At 38.2% G+C, this 15,935-nt stretch overlaps 1 protein-coding gene across 4 annotated transcripts in view; it reads left to right on the forward strand.

Moving 5' to 3' along the window:
- The window catches only part of Grb14 (growth factor receptor bound protein 14), a 135,160-nt gene extending 121,033 nt beyond the window's left edge, over nucleotides 1-14,127 (forward strand). For all 4 annotated transcript variants that reach the window (XM_042694212.1, XM_042694211.1, XM_042694210.1 and 1 more), the window contains 6 exons: nucleotides 1,887-1,967; nucleotides 10,060-10,176; nucleotides 10,268-10,340; nucleotides 10,479-10,566; nucleotides 12,620-12,713; nucleotides 13,934-14,127. In XM_042694212.1, coding sequence (XP_042550146.1) covers nucleotides 1,887-1,967; nucleotides 10,060-10,176; nucleotides 10,268-10,340; nucleotides 10,479-10,566; nucleotides 12,620-12,713; nucleotides 13,934-14,080 — 600 coding nt within the window. In that variant the 3' untranslated portion in view covers nucleotides 14,081-14,127. The remainder of the gene's footprint in view (nucleotides 1-1,886; nucleotides 1,968-10,059; nucleotides 10,177-10,267; nucleotides 10,341-10,478; nucleotides 10,567-12,619; nucleotides 12,714-13,933) is intronic.
- Nucleotides 14,128-15,935: the final 1,808 nt, after the last annotated feature.

A 15,935-nucleotide genomic window follows, 5' to 3' on the forward strand; every position in this document is an offset into this window, starting at 1 on the left:
GGAAGGAAGGAAGGAAGGAAGGAAGGAAGGAAGGAAGGAAGGAAGGAAGGAAGGAAGAAAGGAAGGAAGAAAGGAAGGTTGGTTGCCAGAGGTACTTATGCAGCTTCCCACAGCCACCCCTCCATTTCAAGGCATTCCTATGGTTGAACTCCAACAGTTCCTGCAGATAAATGTTAGAGTGGCTATGCTCTTCCAGATGGGACAGACAAGAGATGATCAGATCCAACATGGTGGAGTGATGGGAACGTATTTGCCAAAGCTATTGTCCTTTTTCCCTATGCTTGCCTGCACCGTCCTGCCCATTGTGGCCAGCTTTGCTTGCTGCTCCCTGAGCAGCCCCTGCTGCTAGGGCCATGTGATGATGGTGGTGAGGATGGCCAATGATGGTCATCATGGCCAGGGATGGTCATGCCCAAAGCTACAGCAGGAGGAAATGGGAGGCAGGGGATTAAACACCAGCTATGAGGGCCTAACTTGTAAGTTCAATGTGGCTGCATAAAACGGGGAAAAAAAACTGTAGAGAATGTATAGCAAAAAAAAGAAAAAGAAAAAAAAAGAAAGAAAGGAAGAAAGGAAAAAAAAGAAAGAAAGAAAGAAAAAGAAAAAAGCAGAAATAAAAATATCTGTCTGTCCCTTTGATTTCTTATTTTAGCAAAGTGACAGAAATCAAAGAGAGTAGCTTCTAGGTCTGAAAGGGAACACATCCAGTGCAGTATAAATAAATAACACAATTGTATTTCAATTCTGTCTTTTACTGATGCCTTCCAGCTTTCTGAAGACACTGCATTCTCCTCTGCTTTGCTAGTGCTCTCCCACACTCTTTCAAACCACCCTGTCTACTGTTTTTGAAGTTTCCTTCATTTTGAAGCCAAATACCAATGCTGGAAGAATATTTACACAAAGGTGCTACTGTGCCTCTCCACCCACCACATTTCCAGATTTACCAAGGGGACAAAGTGATTCTGTCAGTCCTCAGAGTAACAGAAACTTTTACCCAGCACTGCTTAGGATGTGTGTGAGGTTTTCATATGCTTTGGGGGTAAAGCATGATGCCCATTTCCCATCTTCTCATCACAAGACAGGGCACCCCTCTGAAATAGTTGTAGGACATGTTTGCTGGGCAAGCACAGTGAATGGAAATGTCAGTACTGGAGCTTTATACTACATACTTGGTTGCTGAACCTCAAGTTGGGGTCTGGGAGAATAACGTGTGTGTGTGTGTGTGTGTGTGTGTGTGTGTGTGTGTGTGTGTGTGATGGGGATTTGAACTTTGAGTTTCTTGCTTGTGATAGAAGCACCTTATTGCTTGAGCCATGCCTCTAACACTTACTACCTGATTATCCTTTGAGACAGGGCTTGCTTTTTGCCTGGCATCAGCCTGGACCATGACCTTTCTATGTATACTTCCTGCCATCACTGGGAGAACGGGCATTTGCTACCCCACACAGCTTTTTCTGCTGAGATGAGGTTTTGTCAGTTCTTTTGCCTGAATGGGCCTGTAACTGGTGTCCTCCTAGTCTCAGCTTCCCATATTAGTTAGGACGACAATCCTGTGCCATGTGCCCAGCTATTAGTTGAGATGAAGTCTCCTGAACTTTCTGCCTGGGATGTCCTCTAACCACTATCCTCCTGATCACTAACTCCCAAGTAGGATGACAGATATGAGCCAACAGCCCTGGCCATAAAATTGTCTTTTAAAATGTACTGTTGCAGAGCACTAGATGTTTTATCATTTAAAAGTTGTGATTGCTTACTATATTTGTTTTAAGGCAGTGGTCTAAACTTTTTATATCAATAATGTATAATTTATGATAATGTTGACTTTATCATAAATTATTGGTGTAATACATGTCTTGAGAATGTGTTTTTGTTGATTTATTCTGCAGTATGGCATGCAGCTGTACCAGAATTACATGCACCCATACCAAGGTAGAAGTGGATGCACTCCTCAGAGTATCTCACCTATGGTAAGGAACTCCTGTTTGGATTTGGATTTTATATTCGCATCAATTAGTTTAACATAGATTGTACTACAAATGCATGCTGTAGTACATTTACATTATATCCTTTTGGTAAAGTAAAGTGACTGTGGTATGATTTTGATACGATGTGCTATTGAATTTTCTCTTGGATTTTACATAGGAGCAGCCTAGGTGACAAAAATCACTGTAATGTGTTGAAAGTATTTAATTGAGATTCATGGTGTTCATTAGATGCCATTTTTAATTACTTAGAGATGGTAAAAAGAAAGGAGATAAAGTATACAAAATCTTTGTATGATATGGTGGGCCATTATGACACTGAAGATCTGAAGATTAGATCTGAATAAGATACATGTGTAGAATCTTTTTTATGACATTACAGGTTGTGTTTTCTTAACTGTTGGTCTTGGTTGCAGGTTTATTTTAGTGTTGAAAACTACTATAAACATGCAAATGGCTTAGAATTTCAGAAGCTGCAGTATTCTCACAGGAGCTCATTTGTATTCTGGTTTTCTAACAATGATTCTTTTTTAAAGTTCTAGGTCCCTAAAAAGAGACTGCTTTCCAGGAAACTCTAAAACTACAAGCCAAAATATAAGTCGTGCATTATTTTAATGACAACACTGCTTCACAGATTCTACTCAGTGTAATTCGGGTATTGTTTTACAGACTCACGTATATACATCTTTTACCATCTTTAGGACCTAATTTTAAATTCCTGTGTCTTAACACAAGAAATTTATTTTTGAACTTAAAGTTTATGTTCTGTGATTTTTGTGGCTTTTTAATACTGAGTATGTTAGAAATTAAGGTATCTGTGCCTGTATTACAAATCAGTTCAGGTGCGTTTTTGAAACCAGCATTTTCTACATCGGTTGAAAATCAGCTCTTCATGGCTGTGACCAATGAAGACACATTTGTCCCCTATATAACGCTGCAGATGAAGTGCTTCATTCTAGAAATGAGGCATGAAATAACATTGATTAGGAAGCCTGATAGAAGATGTGGAAGGAAAACTTCAATTTTTGTCATCATGTCCCTTTATCAAAGAATAATTTTGCATCATTGTAGCACAAGATTTCAAAGCCTTAAGATAAGAAACTAAGGAAACCCATGAAGTTTTGTTAAATAATAACTTTAAGGTAGACATTTTACTAGTTTGTCAGCTTTCACTTATCTTTCAATCCATATGTATATAAAAAGAATATTGAATTTTATTATCTTAATCCTTCTTAAATCCCTCCAAATTTCCTTTAGAGTCTAAAGTGATTAAGATGATCCTTTTAATAGCAGAAAGAATTTGGAGACAATTATTGTTTAGTTCTTTCAATTAATATGAACCAAGTACTTTCCATTTGCTTCCTTGTCATTGAATGAAAAATATGATAAGATTCTTTCCTTCTTCACTGAATGTGGACCTGTTGGCAATGAACACATGTCCGAGAGTTTGATCGGTGTGGTTTGACTCAGTCAACATATTATGGAGGGTGACACACTCTCTAGTGAGTCCCAGTAGAAATCGGGCGGGAGGAGGAAGTTTGGTAATTTTGTAATGAGAATGTGTGTGGTTTGAGAATTACAATTGGACACAGAAGCACTTGCCTATGTGTGTGTGTGTGTGTGTGTGTGTGTGTGAGAGAGAGAGAGAGAGTGTAAGAGTGTGTGTGTATGTGTGTGTGTGAGTGTGTGTGTGTGAGTGTGTGTGTGTGTGTGTGTGTGTGTGTGTGTGTACTTGTTTTCATTTTCATGGAGGGAACATGAATGCTTTGACCCATCTGTTTACTTTGGTATCTGTAGAGGACCCCGCTCTTCTGGGTTTTGATGGAAAAGTTGAGGACTGAGGAGGTGCTAGCATCTCTCACCTACTTCTGCTGCTCCTGTTTTTCATGCAGGATCTGTGTCCAGGGAGTCACAAGAAAAGGAGAGACACTGTAGTCATATATCCAAGGAATGATACTCTCTTCTAAACTGCATACATTTGTGAAAGGAAAGGAGTTTTCCTACATAACAACCATGTTATTATCCCATATCACAGTGACATGGTGCACCCCCAAAATGAGAAGCACCCTCAGGCATTTTACACTTTTTAGGGGGAGGGTAAAGAAGTGATTTAGCCAGAGGATTCTATTCTCTGTTGATGTGATCCTGGATAGAGGGAGGAACTTGAGAAAAATCTACTCTTTTTTTTTTTTTAATTTAAATTCCTTTCTTTTGACACTAGGCTGGATCTTCTTTTTTTTTAATTGGGAGAATAGAATACCATACAGAGGAGTTACAATTACATGGGCAAGATAACGAGTACATTTCTTATCAAGCATTGTTGCCTCCTCTTTGTTTCCCCTTCTGATCCCTTCCCATATCCCCCCACCTCCCACCTGATCCTCCCCCCCCCACCAAAGTTGTAAAGTTCATTTTTTGACATAATGACTTATACATCTCATTGCTGCAATGGGTCCACCTATCCCTAGCTAAACGATTTGTTTTTGCCCTTCCCCTCCACAAATTATACCAACATCAAATACAGTGAAAGCAGGGGTTATACTGTGGGGGAGGGACATACAAAGCAACATAGAAATCATCTTATAAATATGTTAGAAACAATTGCATTAAAGAAAAAAAAATTGAATACTTATCTTGGGGTTCACTCCCCTAACATCAATTTATCTGACCTTTTCTGCTTGACTCAGACATATATACTAGTTATTGCAAATAAGGGAAACCATGGGATCTATTTTTCTTTGGGCCTGGCTTACTTTACTTAATATAATTTTTTCCAAGCCTTTCCATTTCCTAAGAAATGGGGCAATGTCATTCTTTCTGGTGGAGGCATAGAATTCCATTGTGTATATATCCCACATTTTCTTGATCCATTCATCTACTGAGGGGCATCTGGGTTGCTTCCATATCTTAGCTATGGTAAATAATGCTGCAATAAACATAGTTGTGCTGGTAGCTTTAGTATGGTCTTGTTTGTGATGATTTGGGTAAATGCCCAAAAGTGCGATTGTTGGGTCATAGGGGAGCTCTTTGTGGAATCCCTTGAGGAATCTCCATACTGCTTTCCAAAGTGGTTGAACAAGTTTACATTCCCACCAACAATGCAGTAAGGTTCCCTTCTGTCCACATCCCCTCCAGCATCTGTTGTTATTAGAGTTCTTGATTATAGCCATTCTAACTGGAGTGAGGTGGAATCTCAATGTTGTTTTTGATTTGCATTTCTTTTATGGCTAGAGAAGTTGAGCATTTCTTCATGTGTCTATTGGCCATCCTTCTTTCCTCTTCAGAGAAGTTTCTCTTTAAGTCTTTAGCCCGCTTATTTATTGGCAGTTGTTTCTTTGAAGATTTGTTTTTGGGAGATTTAATTTTTTGAGTTCCAGGTATATTTTAGATATGAGACCCTTGTCCATTGTATGGCTAGTGAAGATCTTCTCCCAATCCATGGGCTTTCTATTGATCTTGCTCGCTATGTTCTTTGCAATGCAGAAACGGTGCAATTTCATGCAATCTCATTTGTCCAACCTTTCTTTGAGTTGTGTTTCTGGGTCTCTATTAAGAAAATTTCAGCCTGTGCCAAGGAGACCTAGGGTTTCTCCTATTCTATCCTGTAATGTTTTCAGAAGTGAAGGACCTCTATCATGAAAACTTTAAAAATCTGAAAAAGGAAATCAAAACAGAACTTAGAAAGTGGCAAAAACTCCCATGCTCCTGGATTGGAAAGATCAACATCATGAAAATGGCAATACTTCCCAAGGCTATCTACAAATTCAATGTGATACCTAACAATATTCCAACCTCATTCTTCAATGAAATAGAAGAGGCAATCCAAAAATTCATATGGAACAATAAAAGACCCCGAATAGCAAAAACAATCCTTAACAGAAAGAACAGTGCTGGAGGAATATGAATACCAAATTTCAAACTCTACTACGAAGCCATAGTAATCAAAACAGCTTGGTACTGGCACAAGAACAGACCTCAGGACCAATGGAATAGAATTGAAAACCCAGAAATGAACCTAAAGACCTATAGCCATCTAATCTTTGATAAGGGAGCTAAAAAAATAGAATGGAAGAAAGACAGCCTCTTCAGTAAATGGTGCTGGCAAAATTGGTTAATCACTTGTAGAAAACTAAAGCTAGATCCTTACATATCACCCTGCACCAGAATCAACTTCAAATGGATCAAAAACCTCAGAGTCAAAACTAGGCTGAATCGTCTAAGCCACTGCCATTTCTTCCATGTTCCTTTCACTGTGCTTCATGGAAAAACCATGGATAAGACAGAGCTAGTCAGTACCGCTTTTATCACAGACTATTTGTATGACTGGTCCAGTCACACAAATGTAAGGTAAAGATAAAATGGATATCTAGGATCCATTTTATGAAGCTATGAAGAGTACAATAGCTAAGGAACTGCTGTGCCTCTTGCGAATGGCAGAGCTTCTAGGTTGCCTTAGAGGCTTCAACTGCATCTAGGTGGAGTAGCATTTTGCATACATGACTCTGCTCCAGTGGGTGGATCTGATTTCAGAATTCGTGACCTGTTCTTTCTTGAAAAGGAATCTGTGTTTCTATGACTGTGGAAAATTTTCTTAAGGTCTGTCCTTTTCATCCCTTAGAAAGAAAGAACTAAAAAGGTAGTGAGGGGGATATTTGACAAATACAACTAATTCACAGGATCATTTCAATAATTCTTAATGTTACCAAAATTACATTCCTGCGTGAAAAAAAAATCAAGCTGGAATGACCTTGTCCGTTTCTTTGTCCACTGAAGGTATGCTATGAATTTTTTATCCCCCACATGCCATTCAGTGGAAAATATTTGCTGTATTTCCGTGTGTTCCCTTGGTGTAGTTAATGCAGCAAATGAAATAGCTTCCTACGTGACTCAGAGTCTCCCTCCCTCCAGCTGAGTTGTTGTAGGATGCTGTGTGATCTCATTTTATGTTCTGGCCTGCTGTAGTCAATAATTTTTTTTAAAAAAAGAACAACTGGTAATGTATTTATGTTTCTTTCCTTAATAGTATTCTCATGTTATCAGGAACTTGAGACTGCAGAAGCCATCTTGGCCTGTGAGTCCAGAGAAACTGTAAGCATAAAGCTAGAGTTAGGACCAAGGCTACTCTGAGGTTTGGACAGGAGGATGCTTTGATTGAGGTTGGCGAAGCACAGGTCTACCTGAATGGCCCACATCCCAGCAACGGAGACCATGCGTGAGAAGAGCACAGAAGCTGTGACAACCAGTAGAGATTACAGAGCCAGCATCTGTCTGGAAAGAGGAGCTCTCTGTTACCAAGGCTCCTGTAACAAATGGGAGATTGCATGCTGGATCTGGAGAAAGCTAGATAACTATAGATGAGCCATAACAAGCTTTGGGGATACTGTTACATAGCTGGAAGAAACAATAGCAACTGCTGATAAAGTGAAATGTGGAATGGAAAGGAATCATTCATTTTTTTTTTCTGATGGAATAATAAAGATTTGTTGTAGTCAGTATTCAGTGGTATAACCCAAATGTCTCCTAATGGAACTTTGCTCATTCTTTTACCATTATAACTACCATTATAATTGCCCTTTGTTTATTAATTCATGAATAACAACTATTGAGCATTTTTTCCTTTTTTGGCAGAGTTATAAGTTTCTTCATATTGTCCAAAATGAGTGAAAGGTTTTCTCTTTTCTTCTTGTAGGGCTGGGGATGGAACCTGGGGCCTTGGGGATGATAGGAAATTTCTCTAAAGCTTGTTTTTAATTGTTGTTTTGTTTTCATTTCTTTGTTTTTTGCCGATGTGGAGGCTTAAACTCAGGGCTGGTGCTCTCATTTGACTTCTCTGCTCAAAGCGGATACTCTACCACTTAACCCATGCCTCTAGTTCTCTCTGCTTAAGGGGTAATGAGTCTCATCCACATCCTCCAATCTCAGCCTCCTAAGTAGCTAGAATTACAGAGGTGAATCACCACTGCCTACTTAGCTCTTGGCTTTTTGTGACCTGAGACAAGGTATGGCCGTCTAACTCAGACTGGCCTAGGACTAGGACTAGCCACATATTCTAGGTTGACTATGAATTCACTACCTCTTGCCTCCACCTCCCAGTTGCCTGACTACAGAACTTGCCCAGTGCCAAGTAAGACAATTGACACAAGGTTCTGCCAGCCAGCTCTTTTACAGAATTCATGACTTCCTGTAGGGCTGCATAGCTTTAAAAAGATGGCAGAAAAGGTCAGCTAAGATGATGTGAAGTGAAGTGAACCCCAAGATAGGGACACAAGTGGTTTTTTCTTTCTTGCTGTTGTTTCTAATGTATTTATAAGGTACCATGTGATTTTTTTTTGTTGCTTTGTATGTCTTTCCCCCATGCTATAACCCCTGTTTTCACTGCATTTGATGTTGGTATAATTTGGGGAGGGGAAGGGAAAAAAACAAAATGTTTAAATAGGGATACAAGTGGACCCATTGCAACAACGACATGTACAAGACACTATGTTGAAAAATGAACATTACAATTTAGGTTTAGGTGGGGGCGGGGGAAGGGGAGGGGGGAGGAGGTGTAATTGAGGAGGTGGGAGGGAAGGAATGTTAGGGGAAAAACAAAGGAGGAGGCCACAATGCTTGATGAGAAATATACTCATTACCTTGCTCATATAACTGTAACCCCTCTGTACAGTATTTTCACAATAAAAATCTTATTTAAAAAAAAAGATGGTTGTAGACCATGCAGGCCTCAATCAAACAAAAATAAGAACTATATCCAGATGTTGGATAGTTTACTTTCACCTCAATGAATGGGAAAATAAGTCATTAGCCAAAAGTCGATCATTTATTTGAAGGTGTCATTGGTTTCATGTCACGCCCTTTGTCAGGAAGGCTTAGTACCTAGCCTTCCATTTGTCTGTGTAGCCCTGCACAAGGTGGGAACAGGTGCCAGGTTCCAGCGGGCTAATACTTGGAAACCTAGCTACTCAGGAGGCTGAGATGAGAGGGTCATAGTTTGAACACAACCTGGGCTGAAATGTCTGTGAAATACATATCTCCAGTTAATCACTAAGAAGCTGGAAGTAGAGGTGTGGCTCAAGTGATAGAGTTCCAGACTTGAGCAGAAAAAACTAAGGTAGAGTGCTCAGGCCCTAAGCATAAACCCAGTCAGGCACAGGGGAAAAAAAAAAGAGATTGTGTTCTCCTATTAAATAATAGAAATAATAATATTGTAAAGTTGTCCAAATTATTATTCCATTCCATTTCATTTTCTAAATAAGATGAAAGTTGATATGCTGACCTTAAAAATACTTATTTTAATGTGCTTCATTATAAGACTTTGAATAAACTTTCTAAAGAAATGAGTGCCAATGTAAATTACAGCTTGCATATATCTTGAATCTTGTAAAATAGTTTTATATGTAAGTGGATGAGCTATTTAATTGACAATGAAGGTATCTGAAATATTAGTAGGGAGAGGAGTTCAGGACTAGTGTTTTTAACCAGAAATAGTTATGCTTTGGTATCAGTTTATTATCTTTAAATGATTGTACAAAGGAGTTGCCATTTAACAAAGAAGTTATGAATACAATGCCTCTTGATCAGCGACACACCTTTCAACATTCTCAGCTCCCTTCATCACACCCCTTCCCTTACATTTCTTAATTTTGTAGTATGTACAATGCTTTTTAAAACTGGATTTCCCCCCCTCCCACCTCCCCATTTCCTGCCTTTGTTTGTCCACCCCTCTTCTTGGCTCAGTCCCTCTTCTCTTGCAGGTACTCATCTCTTGGTGCTTATTTTGTTAGTTACAGTTTTGCCATCTTACTAGAGAAAATACAAAAGAGGTCTCTTTCAGGAGAAAGATACACTTTGTTTTAAAGTTTTCATCTTTTTATGCAGTACTTACATCACTTACCTTAATAAATACTAACTTATTCTATGAAAATATGTTATAGGACTGTTTAATCCCACATATGCATTTGAACTTCTGAATCTTCTGACAGACTCTTTGGGACTAGTATATTGCCAGGAAAATCATGGAAAGATCCCATTCAAACATATTTCCATGGTTCAACTGTTTTGTCTTTTTTTTTTTTTCCAGAGAAGCATATCAGAGAATTCCCTGGTAGCCATGGACTTCTCAGGTCAGAAAAGCAGAGTGATAGAAAATCCCACTGAAGCCCTTTCTGTGGCAGTTGAGGAAGGACTTGCGTGGAGGGTACTGATAGTTTCATAGTCTTCTAAATTGTTGATGATTTGCATTTGCTTCACCCAAGAAGTTGAGATTTGTTTTCCCCTTCTTTGCTCAGAAGAAAGGATGCTTACGCTTAGGCAATCACGGCAGCCCCACGGCCTCCTCACACAGCTCTGCCACGAGCCTGGGTATGTTCGTTCTCAGTCGTTGTCACTGAGAGGTAGATGAATGTCCCTGAGATGTGGTGGCATAGGTGGAAGGTAGACTGGGAGGAAGAGTTCATGTCCAACAAACCCTTTTGTTCCTCTTACATTTCATGTCTTCAGCGATCCATCGGTCCCAGCCATGGTTTCACCACAGAATCTCTAGGGATGAAGCTCAGAGACTGATTACTCAGCAAGGGCCTGTGGATGGGTAAGTTTGATGCTTTTTGGTTTTGGCTGGCAGATAATTGGATTTATCCTAAAACAGTTATTCAACATGCATTAAGAGAAAAGTCTCTTAAGAGACTCTTACCTACAGTGAACCAGCCAAAAGACAGGAATAAAGCTCAAGAGATAGAACACCAGCTTTGAGTGAAAAAGCTAAGGGACAGCACCCAAGCCCTGAGTTCATATCCCCATACTGGTACAAGAAAGCAACAACAACCAAGTCTGTCCTCTAGACCTCGCATAAAATGGAAGTGCCTTTGATGTATAGAGGTAGTTATTATTGTATTCCTCCCACAATACCGGTGTGTGCTTCTTGTGTTTATATTAAGGAATATATAACAGGATAGGATTCTTCATTTCTTACCTATCAGTATTATACTGTGTCAATTCCAACATCTCAGATATTCATGTATGATGGAAAAGGTAAGCCTGTTTTGGAGATCACCATGTTGATTAGAACATATAGTTAATACAATTCCAGAATATTCTCCATATTATGGCATTATTCCTCATAATTTTGGGAGGAGTATGATGCAAAATAGAATAATTAAAAAGCATTTTCTCATACATTTTGAATATCTGATAACATTTTTCCCTGTCTCTATATATCCCTGTCTCCCTTTCTATAATTTTAATAGCTTAAAAGAATACAGATCTATGAAAAAGAATAGTTGGTGATGATATTTGTCTTTTTTAATGGGGTGCTGCGGGTCACAGAAGACTAAGATATATTAGGACAGATGTGTAGTCTGAAGATGGAAATGGCTCAGTGTTTCAGCTTCTTTGGAGAATGAGTTGGGAAGCTATATTGAAGTTTGGGTAAGGAATGGGGCCAGTACAGTTTAAGCATGAGATGATGGGAGCTTTTGTCTTCAAAGGATAGATTAAGAAGATAGCAAGGTTTTGAGAGATGATTTAACACTGACATTTGGAATGATTAATAGCAGGTCAGCATTTCACCAGACTCGAGAAAAGACTTTGTACTGTATACATATTTAAACAAGTAGTGAAGTTATTATCTAAAGAGACTAAGAAGAAGATAAATCACAAAGAAATATGCCATTGTTGTGGAGTGCTATCATGCTCTTTAATTCTGAGCTCAGTACTTTTAAGCAGAGTGAAATTATTGTCCAAAGAAGACTTACTGTAGGTTTTTAACAAAATTTCTTTGGAAAGTTGTCATGGCAATAATTTTCCACCAGGTGGCAGTGGTGATCCACTTGGATGGGGAATGAGTACCACAGCTTAATTGACCACCAAAACACCCTTTGTCCCATCTCTCAGTGATGTAATGTAGGAATTTCACACAGTACAAATGAAATAAATAGGCTTAGCAGACATTTGTGGTGCCTCAAGTTTGGCTGTCTCTTTGCTCAGGCACAGTAAGATTAGTATTGGAGTCACCAGTAGAGACTATTTACACAGTGTGTTCGCCAATAATTAATACAAAACTGTTTTTACCCTGCACTGCCAGTAAATAAGAATCCAAGCCTGGCAGCCGTATTCCTTAGGCCATGGCTTGTTTTTCTAGGCTGACATTAGAGAGATTTTTCTGCTGCATTCTTCAAGGTTAAAGTGCACACTGTTTGGATGTTTCTTTTACTTAAAATATTTTGCTGCAGCATTTAAAATATTACAATTTTAAGATTGTTTTTAAGAGCATATACCCCAAAGTTAAAATAAATATATAATAATGGATTCCTCTTTCTGAAAAAGCTACAAGGAAATACCTGGGAAATGAATGAAGAAGTAGTTATTGATGCCTTCATAACATGATCTTGGTTATTGTGAGAACACAGTCTGACAAATGGGCTGCGTAGTGAGTCTCCTAAAATTGCATTATGTGATGATAGTCTTAGAACCTAAGATTATGTAATAACACCATTTTCCAAGTTGGATAATCTTTCCCATTGAGTAAACAGTAGAAGTCTTTGGCTACTTTTCTGAGTATACTTCTTGGATTTGTTCCATGCTGTATTTCTCTGAACTCCATGAATAAACATAGAAACATATGGAACTTCTTTCTTTCTCTTCAGAGTTTTCTTGGTACGGGATAGCCAGAGTAACCCAAAAACTTTTGTACTGTCAATGAGTCATGGACAAAAAGTAAAGCACTTTCAAATTATACCAGTAAGTAATTTGTGATTTCACATTCGTATATTAGAGATGATCTTAATGCATAAGCTTTTGGAAACTTTGGTTTTCTTTTGTTCCTTTTATTCAATATAATTTGGGAGTTTGTGCTTTGACTAGAGTTAAGTTTGGCAGAAATGGTTTTATGAGCCTGAATTAATATAAGAAATACAGGAATTGTAAAAATTAAATTTTCCTTTTTCCATGAAATATGATTTAGCAATATTGTTTAGACCCATGCCACCTATTGTTCAAAGGGCACTGAAGAATCTTTCTCCAGAATTCTACTAAACCAGTTTTTTTAATGTTAGTATAAAGCCCTTTCTCCTCTTCTCTCAGAAGCATTCATTTGTTGTTGTTTCTGTTTTGGACTGGGCTGTTTTCAGTCATTGTGGATAGAATTTAAGTACTCTGGAACTGGCAGGCATTCTTAGAACATGGAAGAAATTTCTGTGGCACACCTTGTTTTGGGATTTCTGAGGTTTCTGTGGGCAATCCCCGTATGTCCATCTTGTATGTGATGTGCATATTGGAACCAGGTAGCACAGAAAACATAAACCCACAGTCTATGTGCAGGAAGTTGTTATGCAAGATTGCTAAGTTTCTAGTGCTCCCTTTGAATTGCTTCCTTTTGCAATTATCCAAACTCTATACACACTATTTCCCCCTTTTTGTGATTATGTGGTCCATATCCCAAACAAGTATGAATTGTTTAATACCAGAAAACTTCCCTACCAAAATAAAAAAAAAGACAGCTGACATTGCATTAGCATAAAATATGATTTCTTCAGAATTAATTTTCTGATACAAATTATGTGAATGTTCATCTGTAATAGTATAAGTGAGGCACTAAATAGCTTTTAGGAAGGGAAATTAATTTTTGTAAGTGGGAGCACTGGGATCTTCAGTGAACTTTTACACGAAATAGTACCGATTTCTCGGTGTTCATTGATTCAAAATATTTGACCCATGGGAATGGAGCAGAACCCTGAGAGAACTCACAATAGAGAAAACAGAGCTGCACGGCTTAACCCAAAACACACGAGACTGGCTTTAAGAGGCAAGTTACCTGACAAAAAGAAGTAGACATAGCATGATATTCTTGTCCTCGTCCTTAGTTTTACGAAACACACAGTATATTCTACAGTTGAATCCCGTTGGCTTTTTAGGTGATTTGCTCTTTAAAAGCCTTGTGCCTGTCGCCTTTCCTCCCACAGGTGGAGGATGACGGTGCCCTGTTCCACACGCTTGATGATGGCCACACCAGGTTCACGGATCTCATCCAGCTGGTAGAATTCTATCAGCTCAACAAGGGCGTTCTTCCTTGCAAGTTGAAACATTACTGTTCTAGGATTGCTCTTTAGCCAAAACAGCAGTGACTTAACTATTGAAGAAAAATGATTCAAGGAGGGGGAAAAATGAAGGAAGAGAGAAAAACAAAGGAAGAGCGAAAATATCACAGTGACAAAAGTTATTCACCTAAGAGTTATGATACATAAGTTTGTCCATTGCAAATAAGCAAAGACGTGGATTGATAGTACGTTCATCATTGGAAATGTATTCATTACAATTAAACCTTAGGGAAAAATGATGTGGTGTGTTTTGCGTGATTCTAAATTATTATAAATATATGCACACCTTAGACATCTATGTGCTCATAGTCACAAAAGCACATTACAGATCTCAAACAGAACATGCAAAAAAGAAATCAAGGGCTCAGGCATTGGTATGGTGACACTTGCCTATCATCCCAGTACTAGGTAGGCAGAGACAATAGGATCAAATTCAAGGCTAGCTAGGATTACACAAAAGACCAAGGGCCAGGGATGTAGTTCAGTGATAGAGCATATGCCTGGGATGTAGTTCAGTGATAGAGCATGTGCCTAGAAGAGGCATGAGCATGTCCCTGGATTCAAGTCTGTGCACCATAAACAGGAAACAAAGAGAAATTGAGCTTTAAGAAGGATCTTTTACAAACCAAACCTCATTGCTTTTCAAAATTATAAGTACAAAAAAGATTGAGTTATCAATTAAATAAACTAAAACTTCTTAATAAAACTAAAAGCTATTGTGAATTACATATTTTTTATAATCATAATAACAAATCCTATCTTTGAAGTAGCAGGTAATCTTATTTAGAAGAAAATGGATTTTTTTCTAGATAAGTTATCAAATTACTAATTCTACTATAAAATCTACTGTTATATCTACTAATAACAGATTATTCATTGTGGCTTTTACATTTATGATTGGCCAGAAATATGCTTTTATGAAAATGATCAACATATAAAATAGATACATTTAATTCACAATGCCTTGTGACATATGACCAATCATGATGTGATCTTGTTACTTTAATGTGTCGCATTCACTTTACACTCTAAGGTAAGTGCACAGCAGTCTTCCTCTCTCATTGATTCAGTCAAAATAGATGAAATCAAAGAGTTGACATCTTTAAGGGTCCTGACAAGTAAATCCTGTTCTTCCCCATGTCTTCCTCCATTTCAGCTTCTCCATCCTAAAAACTTGATACAATAATCTTTTTTTTTAATCACCTCTCTATGACCCTCTGGGAAAATTTTGTTTTTTTTTTTCTTTTCAATTCCATAATGCATTGTTCCCATTGTGTGTGTGTGTGTGTGTGTGTGTGTGTGTGTGTGTGTGTAAGAGAGAGAGAGAGAGAGTGAGAGAGAAAGAGAGAGAGAGTATGCCCACGTGTGTATATGGGAGGGATAATCATTGTTCAAGAAAAAAAAGGAGAAACAAAACATCAGCCTAACATTAATATTGTAAACAAAACATCACCCATCTATTCCAGCTGATCTTCATAACAATATTATGACAAAGCTGGAACGATTTTTAATAATATTTCCATAATCAGTTTCAGATGGATAGGTGTCTATGTGGTGGAGATACAAAATATAGAAAACACTAATAAAATCAGTTATCATTGAAAAACAATCATTTATTGTAAATACTCAATTGACTTTTATAGTATAAGTCTGACTTCTAACACACCGAAACTTCAACTGAAGACATAGAAGGCCAGAACATGACCGTGGAGCAGCCAGAGAAATACACACCAACTCCACCTGCCTTCTCAGAGATGTACACACCAACTCCACCTGCCTTCTCAGAGATGTACACACCAACTCCACCTGCCTTCTCAGAGATGTACACACCAACTCCACCTGCCTTCTCAGAGGTATACACACCAAC

The sequence above is a fragment of the Dipodomys spectabilis genome, unplaced genomic scaffold, assembly GCF_019054845.1.
Source record: "Dipodomys spectabilis isolate Male_0828 unplaced genomic scaffold, ASM1905484v1 ptg000174l, whole genome shotgun sequence".
Classification (NCBI taxonomy): domain Eukaryota; kingdom Metazoa; phylum Chordata; class Mammalia; order Rodentia; family Heteromyidae; genus Dipodomys; species Dipodomys spectabilis.